The sequence below is a fragment of the Piliocolobus tephrosceles genome, chromosome 21 (assembly GCF_002776525.5).
Source record: "Piliocolobus tephrosceles isolate RC106 chromosome 21, ASM277652v3, whole genome shotgun sequence".
Taxonomy (NCBI): Eukaryota; Metazoa; Chordata; class Mammalia; order Primates; family Cercopithecidae; genus Piliocolobus; species Piliocolobus tephrosceles.
The window spans coordinates 18,999,440-19,025,885 of NC_045454.1; the positions used below are offsets into that span (position 1 = coordinate 18,999,440).

Here is a 26,446-nt window from a genome sequence, read left to right on the forward strand (position 1 = left end):
AAAAAGTTATTTATTTATTTTTTTTAAAGAGATGGGGTCGTGCTATGTTACCTAGGCTGGTTTCAAATGGCTGGCCTCAACTGATCCTCCCGCCTTGGCCTCCAAAGTGTTGGAGTAACAGTTGTGAGCCACCATGCCCAGCTGACCCCTGGCCTTTTGACACTGAAAAAACCTACACTCTGACTCCTCCCAACTCCCAGGGGACCATGGGTCTCCCTTTCAGACCATCTGGCCAAGGGAGCCCAGGCTGCTGACCCACCCCTCAGAGGCCCAGTGCCCCTGACCCACCAGCCAGCCGCTTCATCCAGGAGGCCTCGTCAATGCCCAGGTTGTTGACGATGATTCTCAGGATATTCCCCAGCAGGGAGTTGAGGTGGTCAGAGGTGACAGCCGTGCAGGGTGGGGGGGCGCCGGCGGGCAGGGCAGGAGGGGGTGCCTCGGGCCCGCGCTCCCACCATCGGGGCAGGTAGCTGCATAGCATGGGCAGCGTGATCTCAATGACGTGCGGCATCTCTGTGTAGCGGGCCCCGGACTCGGCCAGCCCCCCGATGTCTGCCATGAGCCGCTCCAGCACTGGGATGTCAGGACACATCTCCTCCACACTGTTGGGGAGCCCCAGGACTGGGGTACAGGGAGGGGGGCAGGGAATGTCAACCGATCACCCCCAGACCTCAGTGCTCTGGCCTTCCCCGCAATACCTCAGACACCACTGAACTGCCACCCCACTAAACCAGTCTCCCAAACCCTATTCCTCTCATCTCACTCTCCAACCCAACTATCTCATTGAAATACATACCCACAATACATCAGACACCATTGAATTGCCACCCCCCTAAACCAGTCTCCCAAACCCTATTCCTCCCATCTCACCCTCCAGCCCAACCACCTCTTCCAACCCTCACACTGAAACTCAGTGGCCCTGCAAACACTTCACACCCCTGAGCCTGTCTGCTGCCTAAAATCTCACCCCTAGAAACTTTCCCTCCTAAAATCTCCCGCATCCCAAGCCCGTTCCCCTCATCCCTACAGTGCAGCATACTCCAAAAGAGACCTTTTCCAACCCCACCCCATCCCCCGGCGTCATCTCTGAATCCCACACTCGGTTCACTCCCTTGAAACAGACAACCTGTCACTTGCTCACTCGCTGACTCTGGGCCAGGTGCCATTCTGGGAGCACAGCTGACCAGGAAGACAAGCTTCCTGCCCTGGAGTGTATATTCCCCACAGGTCCACGTCTCATTCTAGCCTCTGGACCCAGAACTCAGGGGACTTTTGTCTATTTTATCTGTTCACTGCTGAACCTCAGGTGACTAGGACAGCGCCTCATACATAGTAACTGCTCAATACGTATTTGCTGAATGAAGGGATGAACCCATGCCTTCCTTCAATCCTCTCACGCTCAAATACCCCTCACCCTATGTCTCCAAGCTTGACGATGCCCTCAAATGTCACCATCACTAAAATAAATTCCACAGCTCCAAATTCCATGGATGGGGTTTTGCTATATTGCCCAGGTTGGTCTTGAACTCCTGGACTCAAGCAATCCTCCTACCGTGGCCTTCCAAAGTGCTGGGATTACAGGCGTGACCCACTGCGCCTGGCCACCAAGTGCTATTTTTCTTAAACTTTATCAATGGATTCTCGTTTTAAAAATCAAATTAATCTCCCAGTGCTCCCCACATAATGGCCTTGAAATGCCCCCAAACCGTAAACTCTGGGGTTCCTGAATGTGTGGCACTCCCAACCTGGGGAATCCTCAGCCGCTCACAGCCCAGCCCAGCCACACTACCCTCAAATTAGGCTCTCCCCAAGGCCCTGGGCTGGGGAGACCCGGATCCCCGGCACTGCTTCAGCCCCACACAGCTTACTGGCCCGCTCTCGGGGAGACTTGGTGGTGTACACGGAGCAGGCGTTGTACTCGTTCAGCTGCGGCTCCAGGAACGCCACCGGCATGGCTGCTGCCAGACGGGCCAGGCACTCCCCGAGGGCTGGCCGAAGCCTGGAAGAGGGGGCTGTGTTTAGCTGCCACGTGTCCCCCTCTTTCGGGTCCTGGGTCCCAGCCCCATCTCCATAGAAACAGCTCCTCCCAGAACCCTTTGGGACAGAGCTGCCATTCATCCATGTGTGCCACTTGTTTTGTTTTTTAAAGACAGGGTCTCGCTCTGTCACTCAGGCTGCAGTGCAGTGGCCTGATCTTGGCTCACTGCGACCTCGAATTCCTGGGCTCAAGCGATCCTCCCACCTCAGCCTCCTGAGTCGCTGGGATTACGGGCACACACCATACCATGTCTAGCTAGTTAAAAAAAAAAAAGTTGTTTTTGTAGAGATGCAGTCTCACTATGCTGCCCAGGCTGGTCTCGAACTCCTGGGCTCAACTGATCCTCCCATCTCAGCCTTAGGAGTAGCTGGATTTACAGGCACCAGCGCCACCACACCGCAACCACACCAGGCTAATTAAAACAATTTTTTTTTGGTAGAGATGGAGTCTCACTACGTTGCCCAGGTTGGTCTCAAACTCCTGAGCTCCAGTGATCCTCCCTCCTTGGCCTCCCAAAGTGCTCACAGGTGTGAGCCACCGCACACCGCCGGTGTCACTTAAAGTATGCATAACTTAAGAGCTGGTGGAAACAGTGGCAGTCCCACTCTCGCTGTATCAGTAATCAGCTCAGGAGCGGTCACGTGGACACTGCCAGGGGCCCTCCCCAGGGACCCCAGTGTTGCACGGCTCCTGTGTACAGCCCCTATGGTCTGCGCCTCCCCTTCGTCCCGAGCAAGGCCCACAAGCGCCTGCTTCCCGGCGCCAGACCTGGCGGCTCTACCTCCGTGCCTGACCTGTCCCTGAGCGCCCTCACGCGGCCGCTGTGGGGAACTGCGGCTGCAGCCGTGTGCGGGAAGATTCCTAACATCTACCCTGCTTTTCACCCACCCCGTCGTCTTCTCCTGCTCCCTCCCTTCCCTTCCAACCCCACCCAGCCCCAAACGATGGCTCTCTCTCCTTACTTTTCCACGTAAATGTTCTTGGTGGTTCCCAGGGAGTAGATACTGCACAGCGTTCGGTAGCAAGAGACCTGGACGTCGTCCACTGAGGGAGACGGGGGCGAGGCTGCGGGATGCGCTCACAAGGCAAGCCCTCCCCACCCCACCTCCCCTGTCTCCAAATAGGCCCATGCAGTGAGGAAGAGCAAGCAGCTTTACAGCCAGCCTGCCATGTATTCTTGTGACTTGAGCAAGTTACCAAACTCTCTCTCAGCCTCAATTTCCCTACTTATAACATGGGGATACTTACAGTACCTTCCTCACGGGGTTGGTTGTGAGGATCAAATGAGTTACTACTTGGAAAGTCACTAGAACGGGGCACACATTAGGCACTCAATAAAGGCTAGATGTTGTTTCTTCCGTGGAGAGGAGTCATGGCCCGCTATAATAAAAGTGACGGGTACTTCCTCCAGAAAAAAGCAAACAGACCTGCAATGTTGCTGCAATTTTAGGCTATGTTTTTCATTTTATTTAAAATGTATATATTTTTAGGGTTGGCACGGCGGCTCACGCCTGTAATCCCAGCACTTTGGAGGCTGAGGTGGGCAGATCACCTGAGGTCAGGAGTTCGAGACTAGCCTGCGCAACATGGTGAAACCCCATCTCTACTAAAAATACAAAAATTATCTGAGTGTGGTGGTGAATGCCTGTAATCCCAGCTACTTGGGAGGCTGAGGCAGGAGAATTGCTTGAACCTGGGAGGCAGAGGTTGCAGTGAGCCGAGATCGTGCCACTGCACTCCAGCCTGGGTGACAGAGCGAGACTCTGTCTCAAAAAAAATAAAAATAAAAATAAAAAAATAAAAAATATATATAGTTTTAGAGATGGGGTCTCAGTATGTTGCCCAGGCTGCTCTCAAACTCCTGGTCTTAAGTGATTTGCCCGCCCCAGCCTCCCAAAGTGCTCAGATTACAGGTGTGAGCCACTGTGCCCGGCTGGACTCTGAATTATTTTTTAAAAATCAAAGACATTTTGTGGGTAACGAGGGAGATTTAAATATGGTTAGGTTAGGTGTGATAATGGTATCGTGGTTACACAAGAGAAGGTTCTTATTCTAGGAAAGCCAGCTGATGAACATTAAGGCATGCGGTTATCCTGGTGTGTGCAACTTACACCCGCTGGTGTGTGCAACTTACACCCAAAAGTTCAACAAAAAGCCTAAATATTTTCACCCACACAGTGAAGGGTAAGCACACGGGGCTCTTCTTCTTCTTTTTTTTTTTTTTTGAGATGGAGTCTTGCTCCATCACCCAAGCTGGACTGCAGTGGCACGATCTCAGCTCACTGCAACCTCTACCTTCCGGGTTCAAGCAGTTCTTGTGCCTCAGCCTCCCAAGAAGCTGGGACTACAGGTGTGAGCCATTGTGCCCAGCCAACAATTTTCTTCTTTCCACCTTCCTGTATGTTTTGAAAATTTCGAAATAAAAAGTTGGATGGGAGAAGAACCCTATCCAGGTGCTACTTTTCTATTCTTTTTTTAAGATGGGGTTTTGCTGTGTTGCCCAGGTTGGTCTTGAAATCCTGGGCTCAAGCGATGCTCCTACCTTGGTCTCCCAAAGTGCTGGTATTACAGGCATGAGTCACTGAGCCTGGCTACCAAGTGCTACTTTTCTTTTCTTTTCTTTTTTGAGATGGAGTCTCGTTCTGTTGCCCAGGATGGCGTGCAACAGCACAATCTCGGCTCACTGCAACCTCCGCCTCCTGGGTTCAAGTGATTCTCCTGCTTCAGCCTCCCAAGTAGCTGGGATTATAGGCAACCACCACCATGCCCAGCTAGTTTTTGTATTTTAGTAGAGACAGGGTTTCGTCATGTTGGCCAGGCTGGTCTTGAACTCTTAAGCTCAGGTGATCTGTCTGCCTTGGCCTCCCAAAGTGCTGGGATTACAGGCGTCAGCCACCGTGCCCGGCCAAGTGCTACTTTTCTTAACCTTTATCAATAGATTCTCTTTTTTACCATCAAGGACCCTATTTTATTCTTTATTTATTTTAGAGACAGAATTTTGCTGTTATCCAGGCTGGAGTGCAGTGGTATGATCGTAGCTCACTGTAGCCTCCAACTCTTAGACTCAAGTGACCCTCCCCCGTCAGCCTCCCCCGTAGTTGGGATTACAGGCGTGTGCCTCCCTGCCTGGCTAATCTTTAAAATTGTTTTTTTTTTTGTAGAGACAGGGTCTCGCTATGTTGCCCGGGCTGGTCTTGAACTCCTGAGCTCAAACGGTCCTCCTGCCTCAGCCTCCCAAACTGCTGGGATTACAGGCATGAGTCGCTGTGCCAGTCCATTTAGGGTCTTTTGTTAGAGCTGCTGAGCTCGCACCCTCTTTAACTCATTTGCCACCTGCCAAGGTACTGACGCATGCTTTGCTTACAGCAAGAAATCCACACACTCAAACACCCAGGGACTCTCACAGGCACCCAGGATGGGTGGTGTTGGCCACACTGACTCCCCACAACCTGCCCTTGGGTCAGGAGCCCTTACGGATGACGTCATCTCCGAACTGGTGCTGGGCGATGTGCTGGAAGAGGGTGGTGAGGACTGGCAGCAGCGCCACAGTGGTGTAGGTGAGGTTCTGGCCCACGCCCTTCACCTGGGTGCGCGCCTGTGACACCTTGCCCAGTCGCAGGTTCTCCACCATCTTCTCGATGTCCTCTGAGGCACTCTCGAAGAAGGAGCGGAGGCCAGCCTTCACGATCTCAGGGCCTGACTTCATCACCGTCCTAGAAGGGCAGCAGGGGAACACCAGCTCTGGAATCGGGCAGTCTAGGAGACCAGGGGTTGGGGTGGGGGCCCGATGACAGGGGGAGGGGGTGCCACTGCCCATGGCCCTACCTGGCATCCAGGGAGCGGGCCAGGATGTGAAGACAGTTAACCACGGCCGGGGCGTCTGTCCCTGGGAGAGAACGATGGGCCGGGGAGATGGCATGGCTAAGAGGACAGAGGACAGTGCTTCCCTCTACATCCACCCCAACCCCTCTCTTCCTGAGGCTACCCGCAGGCTACATTGGAATGCTACTGCACCCTCACCCTGCCTGGACTCCTACAGCGCCTCCAAACTTCCCTCCTCCCCAGCCTGACCACTCTCCTGGCCTTCCTCCTGCCCAACCCTGACCCCACTGGGCTGTCCTTGTCTGGAGATGAGTCTGTCTCTCCCACTGGCCTGGGAGTTCCACTGAGGGCAGGCCCAGGGTGTCTCAGTCACTGCCCTGCCCCCGGGATACCCGGTCCATGTCTCCAGGTCCACAGGAAGAACACAACAAAGGTTGTTCAAATGAAGGCACAACCTTAAATCAAGGAGCTATTTCTTCAGGGTGGGGAAGAGAGAAATTAGGGAGGAAGACCAAGGGAGTGGAGCCACTTACCAAAGAGAGAGACTCGGTGGCGGACAAGAGCAGCAAGTTTGCAGAAGAGGCTGAAGAAAGAGAAAGGGACAGAAGGCAGGAGAAACAGCGAGTGAGGAGGCCAAGGAGACGAGGAAAGGGTGACCCAATTAGAGGAGACAGGGACAGAGAAGACAAGGAGAGAGGAACCAGGAGGGGGCCGAATGATGGAGACAGGAGGGATAGGAAGGGGTAGAGAGATGGGCAAGCTGTAAAGTCATAGGCAGTTAACTGGGATGCTGGGGAGGTGAGGGGCAAGTCGGCCTTTCTTATTATTCTTTGTTTACTTTTTTTGAGACAGGGTCTTGCTCTGCCACTCAGGCTGGAGTGCAGTGGCGCGATCCCAGCTCCCGGCAGCCTCCAGCTCCTGGGTTCAAGCGATCCTCCCACCTCAGCCTCCCGAGTAGCTGGGACTACAGGCATGTGCCACTATGCCCGGCTAATTGTTCTATTTTTTGTAGAAATTGGGTCTCAGTGTATTGCCCAGACTGGCCTCAAACTCCTGGCTTCAAGGGATCTTCCCACCTCAGCTTCCCAAAGTGTTGGAATTACAGGCGTGAGCCACCATGCCCGGCCTTGAGTTGGCCTTCCTGGACAGGGTGATCGATTTGTCCCAAGTTGTCTGAGAGTCCCACATCCTGGGAAGCCCTTCAGTCCCGGCACACTAGCATGGCTGGTCACTGCAGGAGACGGTCAGTACCCAACACCCAGCACCCAGGACAGAGCCTCCACGGGCGAAGGATTACAATACTGTGGGGCCATGGGGCTGGGTCCAGGGTCACAGGCGGCCCACCTGGTGATCATTTCCTTCTCCTTGTTGGAGGCGTGGCCGCCACTGCCCAGCACTTTAGCCGGAGTGGACAGGAAATAGAGGCAGTGGTTGGTGAAGTACTGGTTGATCAAAGGGAGCAGGATCTGGAGATGGGGTGGTGGGGAGGAGATAAAGGGTCCGGTGAGGGGTGGGGAGAGCCCATGAGTCCCCAGCCCCCCTCTAACTTCTAAGCCCACCTCTCACCTTGGCAAAGAATTTAATCTCCTGTTCATGTGGGGACTTTTCCACTCGCCCGCTGCTGACCACAGCCTCTGTAGGGAGAGCAAACAGGGTTTACGGTGGACTCAAGGCTGGAGAACCCAGGGTGTTCTGATGGGCAAGAGGCTAGGAGCAGAGTTGGGAAATGATGGGGAATAAATTATTGGTATGAAATCATTTGTGTTGGCTTTGAGATAAACCTTTCTCCTACCTTTCATCTGATTCCCCCAACTCCTTTTTTTTTTTTTTTTTTGAGATGGAGTTTCACTCTTATCGCCCAGGCTGGAGTGCAATGGCACCATCTCGGCTCACTGCACTCTCCACCTCCTGAGTTCAAGCGATTCTCCTGACTTAGCCTCCTAAGTAGCTGGGATTACAGGCGTGCACCACCACACCCAACTAATTTTTGTATTTTTAGTACAGTCAAGGTTTCACCATGTTGTGCAGGCTGGTCTCAAACTTCTGACCTTAGGTGATCCACCCGCCTCAGCCTCCCAAAGTGCCTTCCCCCAACTTCTTGATTAAACCCTTCCTGAAGCTGACAATTCCTTGATCAAATCCTTTCTGAAGCTGATGATGGGGAAAACAAACTGAAATGGGTTAAAGTCCTGGAACATGCCCTTCCTCACCCACCACAAGTACTTTTCATTCTGAACTTGAATACATGGCACTGAGTTAATCTGCAACAAATGAATGAATGAACCAAATGAAACAAGAAGTCAGTGTAAACAAATTAGAGTTAATTTTAAAATGGAAATCAATTGCAAACAATAATAATGGTGATAGTCGTAACTGATTCTATTAAAATAATAATACTGGCTCCAATTATTAAACACTTGCTATGGCCTTGGCACTGTGAGACATGTCATCCTCACATAGTCTCCTTACAACTTGGAGGTCTGTGCAGTTGGTTCCTAGCCCCCATTTTTCAGATGAGGAAACTGAGGTGAAGTAACTGACCCCAGGTCAGTAAGTGATAGAACCATGGCTAGTTATGGTGAACATATGCTCATATCACAGGTGAGGAATCAGAGGTCTAGAGAGGGAAGGGAATTGTCAAGGGGATGTGCAGCACTGAAGCTAGGCAGGCAGGCTTTGAGGCGACATGTGACAGCAAATCCTGCTCTGCCACTCACCTGGAGGGAATTTGGGGGTTCCTGAGGGCAGCTCTCAAGGGGAATGCTGGGGGGGTTCTCTAGGGAAACTGGAGGGGATTGCAGGGCCTAGCTGTAATTCTTAGTGGCCTTTAAGAGGCATTGGGAGCATCCCAACAACCTCAGCCTTCAAAATGGATCCAGAAATCTGCCCTGTTCTCATCCTTTTTGCCTCCTGTCTCCACCCCAGTCAAGCCAGAGGGACCCTGTGAACACCAGAATTATGGATCACGTCCCTTCTCGGTTCAGCCCTCAAACCCCAACTCCATCTCACTCCAGGTAAAGGTCAAAGTCCTCATCACAGCTAGCAAAGCCGTACATGATCTGCCCCAGTCACCTCTGTGACCCCGTTTATCTCACTGTCCCCCTCAATGACTCTGCTTCAGCTGCCGGGCATCCTGACATTCACACCAGGGACCTCTCAGGGCCTTTGCACTCACTGTTCCTTTGCCTGTGAGGAACCAATGTCTCCCAGAGGTCCACACAGCTCCTCCCTCACCTCCTTCATGGCTTGCCTCAGATGTCACTTTCTCATCAAAGTCTTTCCAGAACACCCTATTTAAAATTACAGCTGGCTCCACACTCCCAATCCCCCTTACTTGGCTCTATTGTTTTCTTCTTCCCATGACACTGATCATCTTCTAACACTAAATGATTTTGTTGTTTATAATGCTAATTGCCTGAAGCCAACACAGGAGTAGTTGCAGGGAAGCAGGGTTCATTTGTCATCTTCACTGCCGTATCCCAGCATCTAGAACAGTGTCTGGCACATAGTAGAAGCTCAATAAACATCAGATAAGGGGAGGACGGATTGAGTGCAGGAACGGGTGTCCTAGGTGAGTCTGGTCTGCAGGACTGGTGTCTGCAGGAGGGGCGGGCATAAGGGGGGGATTTCTCCCTACCCAGGTGGGCAATGAACTCCTGAGAAATGTCCATCCAGCGCAGCAGCTGCTGCAGGAAGCCAAAGGCAAACCGCTTTTCAATGGAAGATGAGTCCAGTTCCATGTCCTTAAGGCCTCTGGAGATGTGGAGAGAGGGATCAGCCCAGACACTGGCCCTACAGTTTCCCACCCTTCTCAGGTCCGCCTCTGGTCCTGCTGGCCGCGTCTCTATCAGCTTTGGCTTCACCCCAGGTTGGGGCTCCACTCTGAGCCCCCCATGCCCCCCCCCCCTTAGCCTTCTCCTCTCTCTGGCCCCGCCTCTGTTCCCAGGCCCCGCCCCCTCAGCCTCCTCCCCTTTGGCCCCACCTCTGTTCCCCAGGCCCTGCCCTTCTCAGCCTTCTCTCCTCTTTGGTTCCGCCTCCACTCACCGGTCCCCGCCCCTCTCAGTCTCCTCCATTCTCTGGCCCCGCCTCTGCTCCCTGGGCCCCGCCCTTCTGTCTCCTCTCCTCTCTGGTTCCGCCTCTGCTCCTTGACCCCGCCCCACTCATTTCGGACTCCTCCCCACCTGGCCCCGCCTCTGTGTCCAGGCCCCACTCCCTTAGCTCCTCCCCTCTGGTTCCGTCTCTGCTCCCCAGGCCCCGCTCCTCTCGGTTCCACCCCTCTCTGGCCCCGCCTCTCCCAGCCTTTGCTGGGTGGGTTCCGCCTGCTGCTCTTCCGCGGGTTGGGGGCGTCCCAACCCGCGTGCCTTGTAACCGCGTAGCCATTCATCTGCAGGAATTTCAGCAGCTCCTGGGCCTTCTCTCGATCTCGTGCCTTCTCCTTGGCCGTTAGCGTATCGTAGGGGACCAGCAGGGGGTGGGTCCCACCGCCTGGGGAGGCAAAGACCAGAAATCAGGGCTCTGGGGAAGACCCGGGCCACTCCCACTGAAGTGGTTCCTGCAGTGCCCGGCATGCGTAATTATAGTAATAAAGATGAAGATACGAATAACGGAAACATTGCTTGCTGGTGCTCATCTCATTACCCCACTGTGGTAAACGCTGTTATTATTCCCATCTGCAGATGGAGAAACTGAGTTTCAGGGGCATGAAGGCAATCAGTAAAGCCACACGGTGAAGCCACGGGGGTCGCCTGGGGGCGGCATGGGCGTCCTCACCTTTGGCTTCCAGCTCCTGCTTCTTCTTCCTTCCCCACGTGTTGTGGTAATTTTCCGCCAGTTGTTCTGCCATGGCCTGGGAGTGGATGCAGAGTCAAGGGCTAGATTCAGAGGATGCCAGCCCCCCCCCAAAGACACCCCATGTCCCCCCAAAAGGATCAGGGCTCTCACCTGCAGCTCCCGGGACAGGGTAACTGCGCTAAGGTCGGGGGGCTGGGGGTTGTAGCCTTCTCGAGGATCGTAGGTCTAAGAGGACAAGGGGAAGATGGGAGGTAGGCTGATGGGCTAGCAGGAAGCCCAGGCCAGCCCCTTCGGAGGCCCCCGCTAGTCCATTCTACCCTCTCCGCCCTCCCCTGGCTCAAGACCCGGTGTCCTCTCCTTAAGGCTCTGTCTCTAAACCACCCCATCCTTCTCTCCTCTGCCCTTTGCAATTATTCAGACCCCTGCCCTCTCCTTTCCCAGATCTCAGGTTTCTGCACCCCTCTCTGGCCCCACCTACCTCCCTGGGCCCCCCCCTCTCCATCCCATCCCTGTCTGGCCACGCCCTCTCCTGGCCACGACCCTTGTTCTAGACCCTCCCTGCCTGGTGCTCCTGCCCTCCGCCCAGGCCCCGCCTTCACCTGGGCACTTTGTGATATCTTCCGCGTTTTTTTCTTTTCCGTCTTCTCCTCCTCACCCTCCCTGGCCTTCTCTATGGTCCATTCCCAGGCAATCATGGCCTTCAGGGACTCCTTGATGGGCCAGCGGTAAATCTCTTTGTCCTGGGGTGGACAGGAGGGTGGGGAGTTAGAATGGGGTGAGGAGGGGTGGAGGAAGGACCCCAAAGGAGAAAACCCTGACCACGTGGCTAGGCAGTGGTCCAGTCTGGATTCCAACTCAAGTCTCTTATCTGCTCTATAACAGAGCCTCCCAAACCCACTCTCCTTATCCCATTAGACACATGAGTCTCTGAGAATTTTGTTTGTTTGTTTTTTGAGACGGAGTCTCCCTCTGTCGCCCAGCCTAGAGTGCAGTGGAACGATCTTGGCTCACTGCCAGCTCCTCCTCCCGGGTTCATGCCATTCTCCTGCCTCAGCCTCCTGAATAGCTGGGACTACAGGCACCTGCCACCACACCGGCTAATTTTTTGTATTTTTAGTAGAGACAGGGTTTCACTGTGTTAGCCAGGATGGTCTCGATCTCCTGACCTCGTGATCCGCCCGCCTCGGCTTCCCAAAGTGCTGGGATTACAGACGTGAGCCACCGCGCCCGGCTCCAAGAAGTCTTACTACAGCCAAGGAATCAAACCCACTCTCTCAGACTCTCTACCCGCTCTACCAAGTTTGAGAGAAGGCAAAGTCCATGAATGGGGAGACCTAATCCACAGATCCACTTAGATGCAAACCTGTGAACCTTCCTCACTCCTCCCTGAACCCTCAAATTTGGGGGTTTCACTTTGACCCCCAATGCTGCGCCTCAAGGCCTGGTCACCTTCTCTGAAAAGGTCTTGTAGGGCCTCAGCATGGGGTGGGTCTTCAACTCCTCATCTATGTTCTCGCCATAGGACCAGTTGTTCTGTATCTAGAGATGGAGAGGAGGCAGGGTGAGGGGGAGGCAGCAGTTGGGGACACATAGGGGGGACCCTGGAGGAGCCGAGGACAGAGAATCCTGGGGGATCCCAGAAAAAGCTAAGGGTCTTAGGGAAGGCTGGGGGGTGTCAGGGAGATCTGGGGCCTCAGGGAGGAACCGGGTCGGGGGGAAAGCTGGGGTCTTGAGGGTTTCTAGGATAGGGGCATCCTGAGGCCAACCTTGTCGAAGGCCCACTTCTCATGTGTATACTCCGCAAACTTGTTAATGAAGGAGTCCAGCTTCTCCGGGATGATCACACTGTTGGGGGCATAGGGTCAGTAGATGTTAGGGCTGGGGTTCCCGCCACCCCTGAAATCTTCCTGTCTCCCAGGCCCCAGGCCTCACTTGAGGGTTTCCACAGGCCGAGGATCAAAGTTGCCTTCAGCATCCACTGTGGCCTTTTTCTCCGCCTTAGATGAGTATGAGGCGTCCACGTAGTCGGGGGGCAGAGCCCCAGCAATGGCACATAGGCAAGGCATGGCCATTCGGTAAAGCTCCGGGTCGTATTTCTGGGAAGGCCGGGAGGAGCAGGGGTAGGAGGTCACTATAAGCCTCAGTGAGCCTCGGGACCTCAAACTCACACATTGCAATAATCAGCCTTCCTCCCTGAACCCCCAAACCTGAATTATGGTCCCTCTCCTTGAAACCCAAATCTCAGACCCAACTGTATGCTCAAATCATCCCCATATTGCACTTTCCAAGCTCCCAAACTGGAGGCCCATCCCCTTTTCCATAACCTCCACACTGAAGCCTCAACCCATAGATCCTCCTAGATCCAAACATGCAGAACCCTCTCATCCTTGAACCCCCAAAATTGGGGGGTTTCACTCTGGACTCCCAATTTTGGGCCCCAAACCCTCCACATAGGCCATTTTGGGGCTCCCTGCTGCCCAGACCTTATGGGCCAGAGAGTCAAAGATGCCCCAGAAGAGTTTCCGCGTGAGGTGCAGCTCCTCCTCCGAGGTGACCCCGAAGTTGGCCCAGCCTGTGGGTAGGCAGTAGTACTTCCAACAACGCTCATAGTGGTTGGTGAGGAGCTGGGTGGGAGCAAGAGGGGGACACACAAATGAAAGGGGAACCAGTGGATGGCAGGCAGACGAAGGCCCAGAGAGACACAAGCATGCCAGTGCTTTCAAATTATGAAGGAGGTGTGGGTTATGCAAATGATATGCTAATAAGGGGGAAATGGTATGTTTTTTGAGGAGTGGTCTTAGACAGCTTAGTATGCAAATTTGAAGTTCTTAATTTAGAGTTAAGATGGGCATTAAACTAGAGCTGGTTGTGTCTGGTGTTGCTTTACACAAATAAGCGTGCTAATATTAATCCATGGGTACGTAGTGAGCAAATGGGCATATGGATGCAGCAATCTGTGCTTATGCAAATTAACATATCAAGTAGAAACAAAGGCTGCACCCCATGCAAATATATGGTAATCGGGGAGAGGGCCTCCACTATCCAAGATGCAAAGTTTTTTTTTTTTTTTTTTTTTTTTTTTTATGAGGTAGAGTCTCACTCTGTCGACCAGGCTGGAGTGCAGTGGTACAATCTCCGCTCACTGCAACCTCCGCCTCCCAGGTTCAAGCAATTCTCCAGCCTCAGCCTCCAGAGTAGCTGGGATTACAGGTGTGCTCCACCACGCCCGGCTCATTTTTGTATTTTTAGTAGAGACTGGGTTTTGTCATGTTGGCCAGGCTGGTCTCGAACGCCTGACCTCAAGTAATCTGCCCACCTCTGCCTCCTAAAGTGTTGGGATTACAGGCGTGAGCCACCGTGCCTGACTAAAATGCAAATTTGAAATAGGAGCTGATTTCGATGTATTATGCAAAATAGTCAAACTATCTGAGTTGGGGTATCTCCTTATGCAAATTAGCATGCAAATGAAAAAATAAGAGAGTGTGCAAATATTCAGAATAGCTGTGGTAATGTTTATTCAAATAAATGCACTCATTTGAATAGTGGAAGTCTGGTGGTCCAGGCATGCAAATAAACATGCTAATTAGGGAAAGTGGTGTGCTCCATGCAAATATATGCTAATTGAAGCGGGGGCTGGCTCACTGTTAGGCAAATTAAACGCTAATTAGGGAACGCTAGAGGCATCAATGAAGCAAAGTGAATGTTCTGGGAATCCTAGTATGCAAATAAGGATGCTAAGAGGTTTCTATGGGGACATCGTCCTAACTAGTGCTGGTTAACTGGGCTGGGCAGTGCCGACACAAAAGAGCCCCGCAGTCGGAGGGAAGAGCAAACCAGTGTGGCGCGGCCTGGAAACGAACCGCTAGCTACAGATCGCTTGTCCTTACCTTGAGTGGCATCTTAGCGAACTCGTTTAAGATGGGCACGTCGAACACCAGACGTCGCAGCAGGTGCTGCAGCATCGACGGGCGGATGTACCTGCGCGACAGCGCACAGGATGGTGAGACCTCCCCTCTAGGCCTGCTCTGCGGTCCCGCCCCTGCCCCCGCCCCGCCCTGGGGCCCGCCCCACCCCACCTGCAGAGAGCCATGAGGCAGTCCTCGATGACGTCGCGCTGCGCCTTGGTGAGCGAACGACCCCGGGACAGGCGGTACACCGTGTGCAGCATGGAGTCCACCATGATGGCGCGGTGTTCCGTGCCCGCAAAGAGCGGCGCACACTTGGTGATGAGAGGCAGCACGGCCAGGCACAGGTAGCGGTTCAGCGCCAGCGCCATCTCGGTGGTGCTGAAAGTGGCCTAGGGTGCAGAGGGAGGACATCAGGCCCGCTGCACACCCCCGGGGCTGCTCTGGCACCTGCGCTGAGCTACTCTGGCCAAAGGATCCAAGCTTCTGATCACTCCCCCAAAACCTGCTTCTCTCAATCTCTACCCCCCTCCTCCCATCCTACGCCCATGCCCCTACGCCCACCGCCCCCACCCCACCACTTACTACTTTGGCCTGTGCAAAATTTCAAACACACACAACTGGTCGATGAGATTAATGAACCCCATTACAGATTTGGCTCTTCTGTAAATATGGATGGTCTGCACGCTTATCTCCTCTCTAAGTCTCACCTTTCTTCCTGTAATACATTCTTTTTCATTTGTTAGAGACAGGGGTCTCTGTTGCCCAGGCTGGAGTGCAGTGGTGCAATCATAGCTTCCTGCAGCCTCGAATTCCTGGGCTCAGGTGATCCTCCTGCCTCAGCCTCACTAGCAGCTAGGACTACAGGGACGCACCTCCATGCCTGGCTAATTTCTTTTTCTTTTTCTTTTTGAGATAAGGTCTGGCTCTGTTGCCCAGGCAGGAATGCAGCGGTGTAATGACGGTTCACCGCAGCCAGGCAGGAATGCAGCGGTGTAATCATGGTTCACCGCAGCCTCAAAGTCTGTGCCTCAAGTGATTCTCCCACCTCAGCCTCTCTAGTAGCAGAGACTACAGGTGTGCACCACCATACCTGGCTAATATTTAAAATTTTTTGTAGAGACAGGGTCTCTCCATGTTGTCCAGGCTGGTCTCGAACTCCTGGCTTCAAGCAACTCGCCTGCCTTGGCCTCCCAAAGTTATTACAAGGGTGAGCCACCATGCACAGCCCCAGGCTCTCTTAAACCCTCTCTAGGAAGGCTTCTGTCCCCTGCTGAAACTGTTCATCCCAGTTTCCAGTGACCTTGACTTTGCTAAATTGGTGGTCACTTCTCAGTGCTCATTTTCCTTGCCCTGTCACCCTTCAGTTATTGCTGTTCCTGTACAGAGTTCTGTGTGTCCACAGTGTCAAACCAACACTGCGAACGAATTTTTTTTTTTTTTTTTTTTAAGATGGAGTCTCAGTCTGTCGCCAGGCTGGAGTGCAGCAGCACGATCTTGGCACACTGCAACCTCGCCTCCTGGGTTCAAGCAATTCTCCTGCCTCAGCCTCCTGAGTAGCTGGGATTACAGGTGTGCACCACCATGCCTGGCTAATTTTTGTATTTTTAGTAGAGACGTGGTTTCACCACGTTGGTCAGGCTGGTCTCGTACTCCTGACCTTGTGATCCGCTTGCCTCAGCCCCACAAAGTGCTGGGATTACAGGCGTGAGCCACCGCGCCTAGCCTCGAACAATGATTTCTTTTTTTTTTTTTTGAGACGGAGTCTCCCTCTGTCGCCCAGGCTGGAGTGCAGTGGCCGGATCTCAGCTCACAGCAAGATCCGCCTCCCGGGTTTATGCCATTCTCCTGCCTCAGCCTCCTGAGTAGCTGGGACTACAGGCGCCTGCCACCTCGCCCGGCTAGTTTTTTGTATTTTTTAGTAGAGACGGGGTTTCACCGTGTTAGCCAGGATGGTCTCGATCTCCTGACCTCATGATCCGCCCGTCTCGGCCTCCCAAAGTGCTGGGATTACAGGCTTGAGCCACCGCGCCCGGCCAATGATTTCTTATAACTGGAGGTCGTGGAGATTCCTACTCACCCTTCATTGGAATTTAGAGTGCTTCTTGGTTTTCATTTTCTATCTTTATGGTGGTATTGGGGATTATGGTATGTCCACAATCCCAAGAAAAGCAAAAGCAGCTGCTGCTGCTCTACCGTGACCCATCTCCTGTCCCTCTGTGGAGGTGGGGAGGGTGGCCAGGCTGGGCGGGGCTGCTCACCGTGTCCAGCGAGGCGGCTGCCCTCATGTCGGGCAAGAATCCCACGTCCAGCACATGCAGCAAGAAGTCCTGGTTCTCAATGCCGTACACACGGTCCAGGAAGAGCACCATGGACGCCTTGTGGTCCGGCACGAAGGATGCTGACATCTTTGGCTGCACCAGAGCCCCGTCTGCAGGCAGGGAGGGCGGGTTCGGGGATGCCCTGCGGACCCAGCGGCTCCCTCCCCAGCGTCACTCCTTTGCCAAGTTCCATCCCCTCCGCACCTTTGCCCAGGGTGGGCATCTGCAGTGGGAGGCTGATGATGCCCACGAGGTCCTCCAAGGGCACAAGGGAGCGGAGGATGGCACGGATCCGCAGGGCCTCACCCTTGCAGGCTTGGATTAGCTGGGGAATGCAGGGAGGGAGGGGGCACTCATCAGGCGCTGGTGCCCCGCTCAGTGACTGCTCCGCTCCCTCCCTTCCCATACAGGAGGGTAGAGCAGGCCTCTTTCAGCGGGCTGTCTAGAGTTTCCAGCCCTCGTTCCTCTGCCTGTGCCCCCCGACCCCAGCCCTGGACCCTCTCCCTGTGCCCCCCCATCCCCATCCTGACCCCTCTGCTTGTGCCCCCGACCCCAGTCCTGACCTCTCTCCCTGTGTCCCCATCCCCATCCTGACCCCTCTCCCTGTGACCCCTCATCCTGGCCCCGACCCCTATCCCTGTGTCCCCATCCCCATCCTGACCTCTCTCCCTGTATCTCCATCCATCCTGAGTCCTCTCCATGTGCCCCACCATCCCGGCCCCGACCTCTCTCCCTGTGCTCCCCCATCCCAGCCCTGACCACTCTGGGTGTCACTGTCTGTCTCCCCCACTGGACCGGGAGCTCTGTGACACCAGGCCCTGGGGCTGTCTTGGTCACTGTTGTGTCCCCAGCATTGCTAGTCCAGGACCACCCACGTATGTGAGCTCACTCCATGTCACTGAGTGCCTGCATGAGGCATTCAAGGCGGCTGTGCCTGCCCCCCCTCCCCATCCCGCCTTGGCTCTGGGTCTCACATGCATCTCTGGCGCACAGCGTCCCAGCAGGTCGATCAAGGCGGCATAGAAGGACATGATGGCGTGTCCCAGGTGCACCCGGTTTTCTTCAGGTGGTTCCTCACCGAAGCTGCAGGAAAGGTGGGTGGGTGGGGGAGGCAGCTAGGGGCCTGGGAGGGCGGGTTGCCCTATTGAGGAGGGGGCCGGGAGACTCACTGCTCGCGCCGCCGGTCCCTGCGGATGCCTGGGCCATCCCTCGCAGGGTCCTCGGAGATGCGGATGGCCTCTTCGATGGCAGCCAGCAGCCCTGAGCCACCCTCACCCCGCAGGGCAGGTCCAAAGCACTCAGGCTTCCGGATGAGCAGCCGCACCACCACGTTGGCGTTCTCCTCCACGCTCTCGCCTGGCCACCCGTGTGGGGACAGGGGGTCTCATGAGCCACCATCAGATACCTCCCCATCCAGCCCCAGGACCCAACACCTCCAGAGGTAACACAGGTCCCATCCAGCCCCAGGACCCAACACCTCCAGAGGTAACCCCAGCCCCTGCCAGCCCCAGGACCCAACAACTCTAGGGGTAACATTAGGTCCCCGCCAGCCCCACGACCCAATATCTCCAGAGGTAACACCAGGCTCCCGCCAGCGCCAGGACCCAACACTGCCAGCCCCAGGACCCAATATGTCCAGAGAGGTAACACAGGCCCCTGCCAGCCCTAGGACCCAACACCTCCAGGGGTAACACAGGCCCCTGCCAGCCCCAGGCCTGCTTGGAGGGATCCCTGTCTGGACCCCACCTGTGGCTCAGGGTGTGAGCAGTCATCCCAAGGGAGGTATGACCAGTGACTCCATACTTCCCCTCTGCCGCTGCTACCCCCTCCTCACCGTTGACGAAGACAGCGAAGCGCAGGAAGTCCAGGTAGCGCTCTCCACCGCAGGGGTTCCAGCCAATATCTGGGTACCCCTTGGCCACAAGCATGGGGCAGCTTTGGAGGCCACAGCCTGCCAGGTAGGACACGACCTGGGGGCAGGAGGGGCTCAGTCAGAGACCAGACCCACGCCACTGTCCTCCTGGGGCCCAGTCCTCTGCCCTGCCTTGCCCTGCGGCTCCTCAGTCTGGTTCAGCTCTGATCCCTCGGCCAATTAGCCCTGGTCCTGTCAGAGGCCTGTAAACTAGAGCAACTCCATCTTGAACAGGAGTTGAGTAAAATGAGGCTGAGACCTACTGCGCTGCATTCCCAGACGGTTAAGGCATTCCAAGTCACAGAATGAGCCAGAGGTTAGCACAAGATACAGGTCATAAAGACCTTACTGATAAAACAGGTCGCAGTAAAGAAGCCGGCCATAAACCCACCAAAACCAAGATGGCGACGAGAGTAACCTCTGGCCGTCCTCACTGCTACACTCCCACCAGCGCCGTGAGAGTTCACACATGTCAGGAAGTTATCCTACATGGTCTAGAAAGGGGAGGCACGAATAATCCACCCCTTGTTTAGCATATCATCAAGAAATAACATAAAAAAATGGGCAACCAGCAGGGGGGCTGCTCTGTCTGTGGATTAGCCATTCTTTTATTCCTTTACTTTCCTAATAAACTTGCTTTCACTTTACTCTATGGACTCGCCCTGAATTCCTTCTTGTGTGAGATCTAAGAACCTTCTCTTTGGGCCTGGATCCGGACACCTTTCCTGGAGTGGTCCTGTCCGCCCTCGTCTCCCATCTGGACCACGACACCAGCCTCCTCCCTGTGCTTCTGTCCTTCTGCCTTCCCCTCAATCTGTTTCCCACACACAGCCAGAGGGACTCTGTGAGCACCTGAGTCAGGTCACATCCCTCCTCTGCTCAGAACCCTGGCCTCCTCTCACTCCGGGTAAAAGCCAGAGCCCTTGTTGTGACCCATGAGATGCCACATGACCCATCTGTCACCTCCTGCCCTCACCCCTACTGCCTCTGCTCCAGCCACAGCTGTCTGTCTGCTGTTCCTCTAACTCATGAGGTTCGCTCCTGCCTCAGGGCCTTTGTACTGGCTGTTCCCACTGCCAAGAATGCTCTTCCCCATGATGTCCACCTGACCCGTCACCTTCCTTCAGAGCTTTACACAAATGTCACTTTCTCAATGAGGCTTTCTCTGGCCACTTTTTTTTTTAAAGGGGTCTCGCTCTGTCCCTCAGGTGAAGTGCAGTGGTGCGATCATAGCTCATTGCAGCCTCAGCCTCGCAGGCTCTATCAAATCCTTCCACCTTAGCCTCCTGAGTAACTGGGACTACAGGTACGTGCCACTACACCCACCTAATTTTTGTATTTTTTGTAGATACAGGGTCTCCCTATATTGGCCAGGCTGGTCTTAAAATTCTGAGCTCAAGTGATCTTCCTGCCTCGGCCTCCCAAAGTACTGGGATTACAGACACGAGCCACTTTGCGTGGCTGGACAGTGATTTTTGACTGTCATATTACTATTGCTTTGCACAGGTCCTGCCATGTGGTAAGTGAACGCTACATATTTGTTGAATGATAATATAACAGCAGCTGACTAATATAACACCACTGACTGCCCCTTTACAAACGCTTTCCTGGATTAAGTCATTTAATCCTCAGAATAACTCCATGAAGTCGTTTCTATGACTACATTCATTGTACAAAATAAAGCAACAGAGGTCTGCAGACTCTAAGTCACTTATCCAAGGCCACACAGCCAGGGAGCGAGGGGAGCAGAAGCAAAGTTGCTGAACTCTGGAGCCCACGCATTTCACCACTGTACACAGAAGTGCAAGCTCAGAGAGCCAAGAAATGTGCCAAGGCTACCTAGCTAGAAGTCTAGACTGTGGATCCGCCCCCAGCCCGGAAGCACAGACTGCGGACCCGCCCCTAGCCGGGAAGCTAGAGTGCGGATGGGCTCCCAGCCCGGAAGCGTAGACTGCAGACCTGCCCCAAGTCGGGAAGCGTGGAGTGCAGACCTGCCCACAGCCAGGAAGCATACCGTGAATGAGCAACTGGGTACCGTTCTCTCCCTGCAAATTAGTCTCCTGGTTGGGCACACCATCCAGAATTGCCCCCCGAGAATGAGTTCAGAATCAGCAGGTGTCCCAAGGAGCCAGGTAGCGGCCCGATCTCCTCCCTTAGGCCCGGAGCCCAGCCATGCCCTCCACACCTTTTCCAGGTCCTGCTCCTGCAATGCCAAGGCCAGCTCGTTGTTGTCAATGACGGAGGCAGCAGCCACGTCCAGGGGCGTGGAGCCCTGCATGCCTGCAGGGGCAAAAGGTGGGAAGAACATCTCACTCCTGCTTGTCTCACCTCCTCTGGGAAGCCCTCCCTGACCACCCTTTATCCAACCTGGATCAGGTACCTCCTCTGGTCTGTACTTCCCTCATCCAAGCTCTGACCACTCTGGGCTGTCACTACTGGGGTCACTATTGTGTCCCCGGCATTACTCATTACGGGGCCAGAGCCACAGTTGAGAGGGAGTGTTTATTGAATGACTGAGTGAGTGAGCTGGTGGAAAGTGGGGCAGGCCTGGATAGGGTGCCAGGAGTGGGTTCTGGGGGACAGCCCCTGGGCTCGGGGGTTCTCACCCAGGCCGATGCCGCTGTTCTCCAGCAGGTAGCTCAGGTGGTCAAACATGGAGCGCTGGTTCTGCCGGCTGATGCGGCAGAAATAGCAGAGGAAGCGGCAGCAGCTTGTCACCATCTTGGGGAAGCGGATCTCCTGGGACAGGTAGGGTGGGCTGGTGATCAGGGCTTGCCCTCTGTGGCCACCTCCCCTGAGCTCCCCAGTGTTCGCCTGGGCCCTCACCTTGGACTCGCCGCCCCCGAGGACGTTGACCATGACCTCCATGACCGTCTCGTGCATGCCCAGCGCCCTCATCAGGTTCGGGTGTTGGTAGAAGACTTTGTTGTTCATGATGTTCCTGTGCATGGGCAGAGTGCGCGGCGTCACCAGGGGCCAGGTGGGGCCCAAGTCCAGAGAGGGCCACAGCCACCGCTGTGACAGCAGCTGGTATTCTTGACCCTGTCCCTCTGTGCCTAGCACCACCCCTTTTACAGATCTGCAGTCACTCAATTCCTACAGCCGGCCAGGCGCAGTGGCTCACACGTGTAATCCCAGCACTTTGGGAGGCCGAAGCTGGAGGATCACTTGAGGTCAGGAATTCGAGATCAGCCTGGCCAACATGGTGAAACCCCGTTTCTACTAAAAATACAAAAATTAGCCAGGTGTGGTGGCGCACACCCGTAATCCCAGCTACGCGGGAGGCTGAGGTGGGAGAATCGCTTGAACCCGGTAGGAGGAGGTTGCAGTGAGCAGACATTGCGCACTCCAGGTTGGGCAACAGAGCAAGACTCCATCTCAAAAAAAATAACAATAAAAAAATAAAAAACAATTCCTACAGCCACTGTGGGAGGAAGGGTCCTTGTTTCCCTCATAAGGAGACTGAGGTGTGCACCCAAGGCGGACTCCTCTAGAACAGAGATCTTCGCCATGTTGCCCTTTGTCAAATGTTGCCCCAGCATAGTGGCTCACGCCTTGTAATTCCAGCCCTTTGGGAGGCCAAGGCAGGAGGATCACTTGAGCCCAGGAGTTCAAGACCAGCCCGGGCAACATAGCAAGACCCTGCCTCCACAAAAAAATTTACAAATTAGCTGGGCATGGTGATGTGTGTCTGTAGTCCCAGCTACTCAGGAGGCTGAGGCAGGAGGATCGCTTGAGCCCAGGAAGTTGAGGCTGCAGTGAGCTATGATTGGGCCACTTCACTCTAGCCTGGGCAACAGAGTGAGGCCCTGTCTCAAAAACACCTAGAAAGGGTCTGGCATGCAGTAGGTGCTTAATAAATGTTTACTGTGTGAATGAGATATATTTGACACTGAGTGCTCACTACTACTACCATGATTATTATTATTCGCACAAACTCATGGAAGCCACAGCACAACCCTTCAGAGCAGGCTTGGCTCTCCCCCATTTTACAGATGAGGAAACTGAAGCTCAAAAAGGGTAAACCTCAGCCAGTCGCGGTGGCTCAAGCCTCTAATCCCAGCACTTTGGGAGGCCGAGGCGGGTGGATCACCTGAGGTTAGGAGTTCGAGACCAGCCCGATCAACACGGTGAAACCCTGTCTCTACTAAATATAAAAAATTAGGCAGGTGTGGTGGTGCGTGTCTATAATCCCAGCTACTTGGAAGGCTGAGACAGAATTGCTTGAACCTGGGAGGCGGAGGTTGCAGTGAGCTGAGATCATGCCACCACACTCCAGCCTGGGTGACAGAGTGAGACTCAGTCTCACAAAAAAAAAAAAAAAAAAAAAGGGTAAACGTCCTGCTGAGAGTCACACAGCAAGTGGAGCTGCTACCACTGAGGGTGGAGAGGTAAGGGAAGGAGACACTAACCAGGAGGTGGGCTAGCCGCCTGAGACTGAGTAGATCACCCGGAGGATGGGCCAGAAGTTGGGGAAGGGAATGTTATTGTACCCTGAAGGCATTCATTACCCAAGGGAATATGCAAAGTAAGCGGGCAGGGCGGTCCTCACCCGATGCTCTGGATCATGAGGTTCTCCTCCTGAGGGCCCATCTGCACGATGAGCAGGGAGCGGATCTGGCCGAGGCACTCAAGCAGGCTCATGGTGTCTTCCACGGAGGACGGTGAGATGGTGTACGCCCGTGGCAGGGCACGCAGCAGCTCACCCAGCCCGTCGTACTGCCGGTGCAGGAGGCTGAACATGGCCCGCACCAGCTCGGGGCTCTGCACGAAGTCCTCTTGGGCCCAGCGCACCACCATGTGGGACACCAGTTCCTGCAGGGACCCTGGGAAGGAGACAACACAAGGCTTGGAGCACCACGCAGGGCAGGTCAGCACGCGGGGCCACGGACCACAACAATGTGGAAGGCGTCCCCTGTTCCAGAAGCTTTCCCAGTTACTACCACCCCTGCCCTCCACCTGCCGGGAGCAGGCAGATTCTAGCAGATTGTTTTCCCTTTTTTCTTTTCTTTTCTTTTTTTTTTTGAGATGGAGTCTTGCTCATCGCCCAGGCTGGAGTGCAGTGGCGCGATCTCGGCTCACTGCAAGCTCCGCCTCCCGGGTTCATGCCATTCTCCTGTCTCAGCCTCCCGAGTAGCTGGGACTACAGGCGTCCACCACCACGCCCGGCTAGTTTTTTTTTATTTTCAGCAGAGACGGGTTTTCACCGTGTTAGCCAAGATGGTCTCAATCTCCTGACCTTGTGGTCCGCCCGCCTCGGCCTCCCAAAGTGCTGAGATTACAGGCGTGCCCTTTTTTCTTTTAGAGATAATGTCTTGTGCTGTTGCCCTGGCTAGGGTGCAGTGGTGCGATCACAGCTCAGTGCAGCCTCGAACTCCCAGGCTCAAGTGATCCTCCCACTCTGGCCTCCCAAAGGGCTAGGATTATAGGTGTGAGCCACTGTGCCCAGCCTGGCAAACTTTTTTCTATTCCCCCAAGAATCTCTCTGTTCTGTTTGCCCTAATATCCAGCCCACAAGGGCTTCCTAAAAATTTCAACAGGAATAATAAACTGTATAACTGCAAGATACCAGAGCCGACCGGAAGCACTTCGCCATGCACCTTTGAAGGCACATGTCACAATCCCACTTGTTCTGTAAAAATACTGTCGATTTGGCAGGGCGTGGTGGCTCATACCCATAATCTCTGCACTTTGGGAGGCTGAGCTCTAGACCAGCCTGGCCAACATGGTGAAGCCCCGTTTCTATTAAAAATACAAAAATTAGCCAGGCATGGTGCTGTGTGCCTGTAATCCCAGCTACTCGGGAGGCTGAGACAGAAGAATTGCTTGAACCTAGGAGGCAGATGTTGCAGTGAGCCAAGATCACGCCACTGCACACTAGCCTGGGCAACACAGCGAGACCCTGTCTCAAATAATAATAATAATAATAATTTAAAAATCTAAACTCGCAGGCAGGGGCTTTGACTTTCTCCCCTCAGCTGTATTTCCCAGCCCTGGTAACAGTGCCTGGCCCAGAGCTGGCCCCATAAAAGTTTCCTGAATGTTGCGGGATAAAACCTGTACCAACGTCAGGAAATCTGTCCTTGTTAAATGGGGCTAATATACAGTTTGCAAAATAACACATTGGCCCAACATTCATCACAGCTGCTTGTCTAATCCCTCAGCATGGTAATCGTCTCATCAAGAGAGAAAAGAGAAGCTGCAAGGCCAGGGAAGCCACAGTGGTTCAGGTTGCCGCCATCCCATGGTTAGAGGTTTGCCACTAAGCTGGTAGGCTGTGTCACCCTGGTCCAGCACACACGTTCTACAGCCCCCATCTTTGGAGGCAAACTCCAGCATGGCCTTTTTTTTTTTTAGACAGAGTCTTGCTCTGTCACCCAGGGTAGAGTGCAGTGGTGCAATCTGGGCTCACTGCAACCTCCACCTCCTGGGTTCAAGCGATTCTCGTGCCTCACCTCCAAGTAGCTGGGATTACAGGCGTGCACCACCATGCCCGGTTAATTTTTGTATTTTTAGTGGAGAAGGGGTTTGCACCATGTTGGCCAGGCTGGCCTCGAACTCCTGACCTCAAGTGATCCACCCGTCTCAGCCTCCCAAATTGCTGGGATTACAAGCACGACCCACCATGCCTGCTTCCAGTTTGCCCACCGCTCTTCTTCTCTCACTCCTGCCTATCTTCCCCTCCCTTGCATCCATCCTCATGCCCTCATTGTGACACAGAAGCTCCCCAGGCATGGGGCTGCCCACCTCCCCACCCCTGCCCTCTCCCCGGTGACCCCAGTCCTCACGGGGTTTGTTCTCCTCTGCTGGCCGCTCCTCCTCAGGTTTCTCCTCCTTCTTCTTCACTAGCCGCACTTTCTCCAAAAGGCTCATGAGGCGGCTGCCCAGGGTGGTCTCTTCCTCTGGTTCCTCCTCCTCTCCATCCAGCTGAATTCCTGGAAGTGGTCAAGAAGCGGGGAAATGTCATTCACCAGTTTGCTTATTCACCTGCTCACACACTCACTTCTTCATTTGTGCATATGTGCATGCATTCATGGAGTTTTTCATTTCCTTTTTTTTTTTTTTTTTTCTTTTTTTGAGACGGTGTCTTTCTCTGTTGCAGTGGAGGGCAGTGGCATGATCTCAGCTCACTGTAACCTCTGCCTCCCAGGCTCAAGCCATCCTCCTACCTCAGCCTCCTGAGTAGCTGGGACTACAGGTGTGTGCCACCATGCCCTGTTAATTTTGTATCTTTTGCTGTAGAGATGGGGGTCTTGCCATGTTGCCCAGGCTGGTTTTGAACTCCTGAGCTCAAGCAATCCTCCCCCTCAGCCTCCCAAAATGCCAGGATTACAGGCATAAGCCACTACCCCTGGCCTCATTTACTTCTTTATATGTTTATGTCTTTGTTCATTTATTCATTCCATGAAATATTTATCTTTTAAATCAATTTTACAAATATGTTCAAAGAACTAAAGGAAACCATGCCTGAAGAATTAAAAGGAAATATGGGCCGGGCGCGGTGGCTCAAGAATGTAATCCCAGTACTTTGGGAGCCTGAGACGGGAGGATCACGAGGTCAGGAGATCGAGACCATCCTGGCTAACATGGTGAAACCCTGTGTCTACTGAAAAATACAGGGAAAAAAAAAAAAAAAAAAACTAGCCGGGCGAGGTGG

At 54.1% G+C, this 26,446-nt stretch overlaps 1 protein-coding gene across 2 annotated transcripts in view; it reads right to left on the reverse strand.

Annotated features, from left to right (window-relative positions):
* RYR1 (ryanodine receptor 1) overlaps positions 1-26,446 on the reverse strand; it is a 166,725-nt gene that overhangs the window by 69,775 nt on the left and 70,504 nt on the right. For both annotated transcript variants that reach the window (XM_026447688.2, XM_026447687.2), the window contains exons 38-66: positions 25,578-25,724; positions 23,342-23,615; positions 21,616-21,730; positions 21,396-21,528; positions 20,975-21,069; positions 18,712-18,847; positions 18,047-18,233; positions 17,852-17,960; positions 17,082-17,202; positions 16,818-16,987; positions 14,728-14,948; positions 14,539-14,629; positions 13,135-13,275; positions 12,584-12,747; positions 12,418-12,496; positions 12,101-12,190; positions 11,251-11,391; positions 10,802-10,876; positions 10,631-10,706; positions 10,222-10,345; positions 9,498-9,613; positions 7,427-7,494; positions 7,205-7,326; positions 6,394-6,443; positions 5,864-5,924; positions 5,513-5,751; positions 3,001-3,082; positions 1,869-1,999; positions 289-621 (exon numbers count right to left, since the gene is read on the reverse strand). In XM_026447688.2, coding sequence (XP_026303473.1) covers positions 289-621; positions 1,869-1,999; positions 3,001-3,082; positions 5,513-5,751; positions 5,864-5,924; positions 6,394-6,443; positions 7,205-7,326; positions 7,427-7,494; positions 9,498-9,613; positions 10,222-10,345; positions 10,631-10,706; positions 10,802-10,876; positions 11,251-11,391; positions 12,101-12,190; positions 12,418-12,496; positions 12,584-12,747; positions 13,135-13,275; positions 14,539-14,629; positions 14,728-14,948; positions 16,818-16,987; positions 17,082-17,202; positions 17,852-17,960; positions 18,047-18,233; positions 18,712-18,847; positions 20,975-21,069; positions 21,396-21,528; positions 21,616-21,730; positions 23,342-23,615; positions 25,578-25,724 — 3,891 coding nt within the window. The remainder of the gene's footprint in view (positions 1-288; positions 622-1,868; positions 2,000-3,000; positions 3,083-5,512; positions 5,752-5,863; positions 5,925-6,393; positions 6,444-7,204; positions 7,327-7,426; positions 7,495-9,497; positions 9,614-10,221; positions 10,346-10,630; positions 10,707-10,801; positions 10,877-11,250; positions 11,392-12,100; positions 12,191-12,417; positions 12,497-12,583; positions 12,748-13,134; positions 13,276-14,538; positions 14,630-14,727; positions 14,949-16,817; positions 16,988-17,081; positions 17,203-17,851; positions 17,961-18,046; positions 18,234-18,711; positions 18,848-20,974; positions 21,070-21,395; positions 21,529-21,615; positions 21,731-23,341; positions 23,616-25,577; positions 25,725-26,446) is intronic.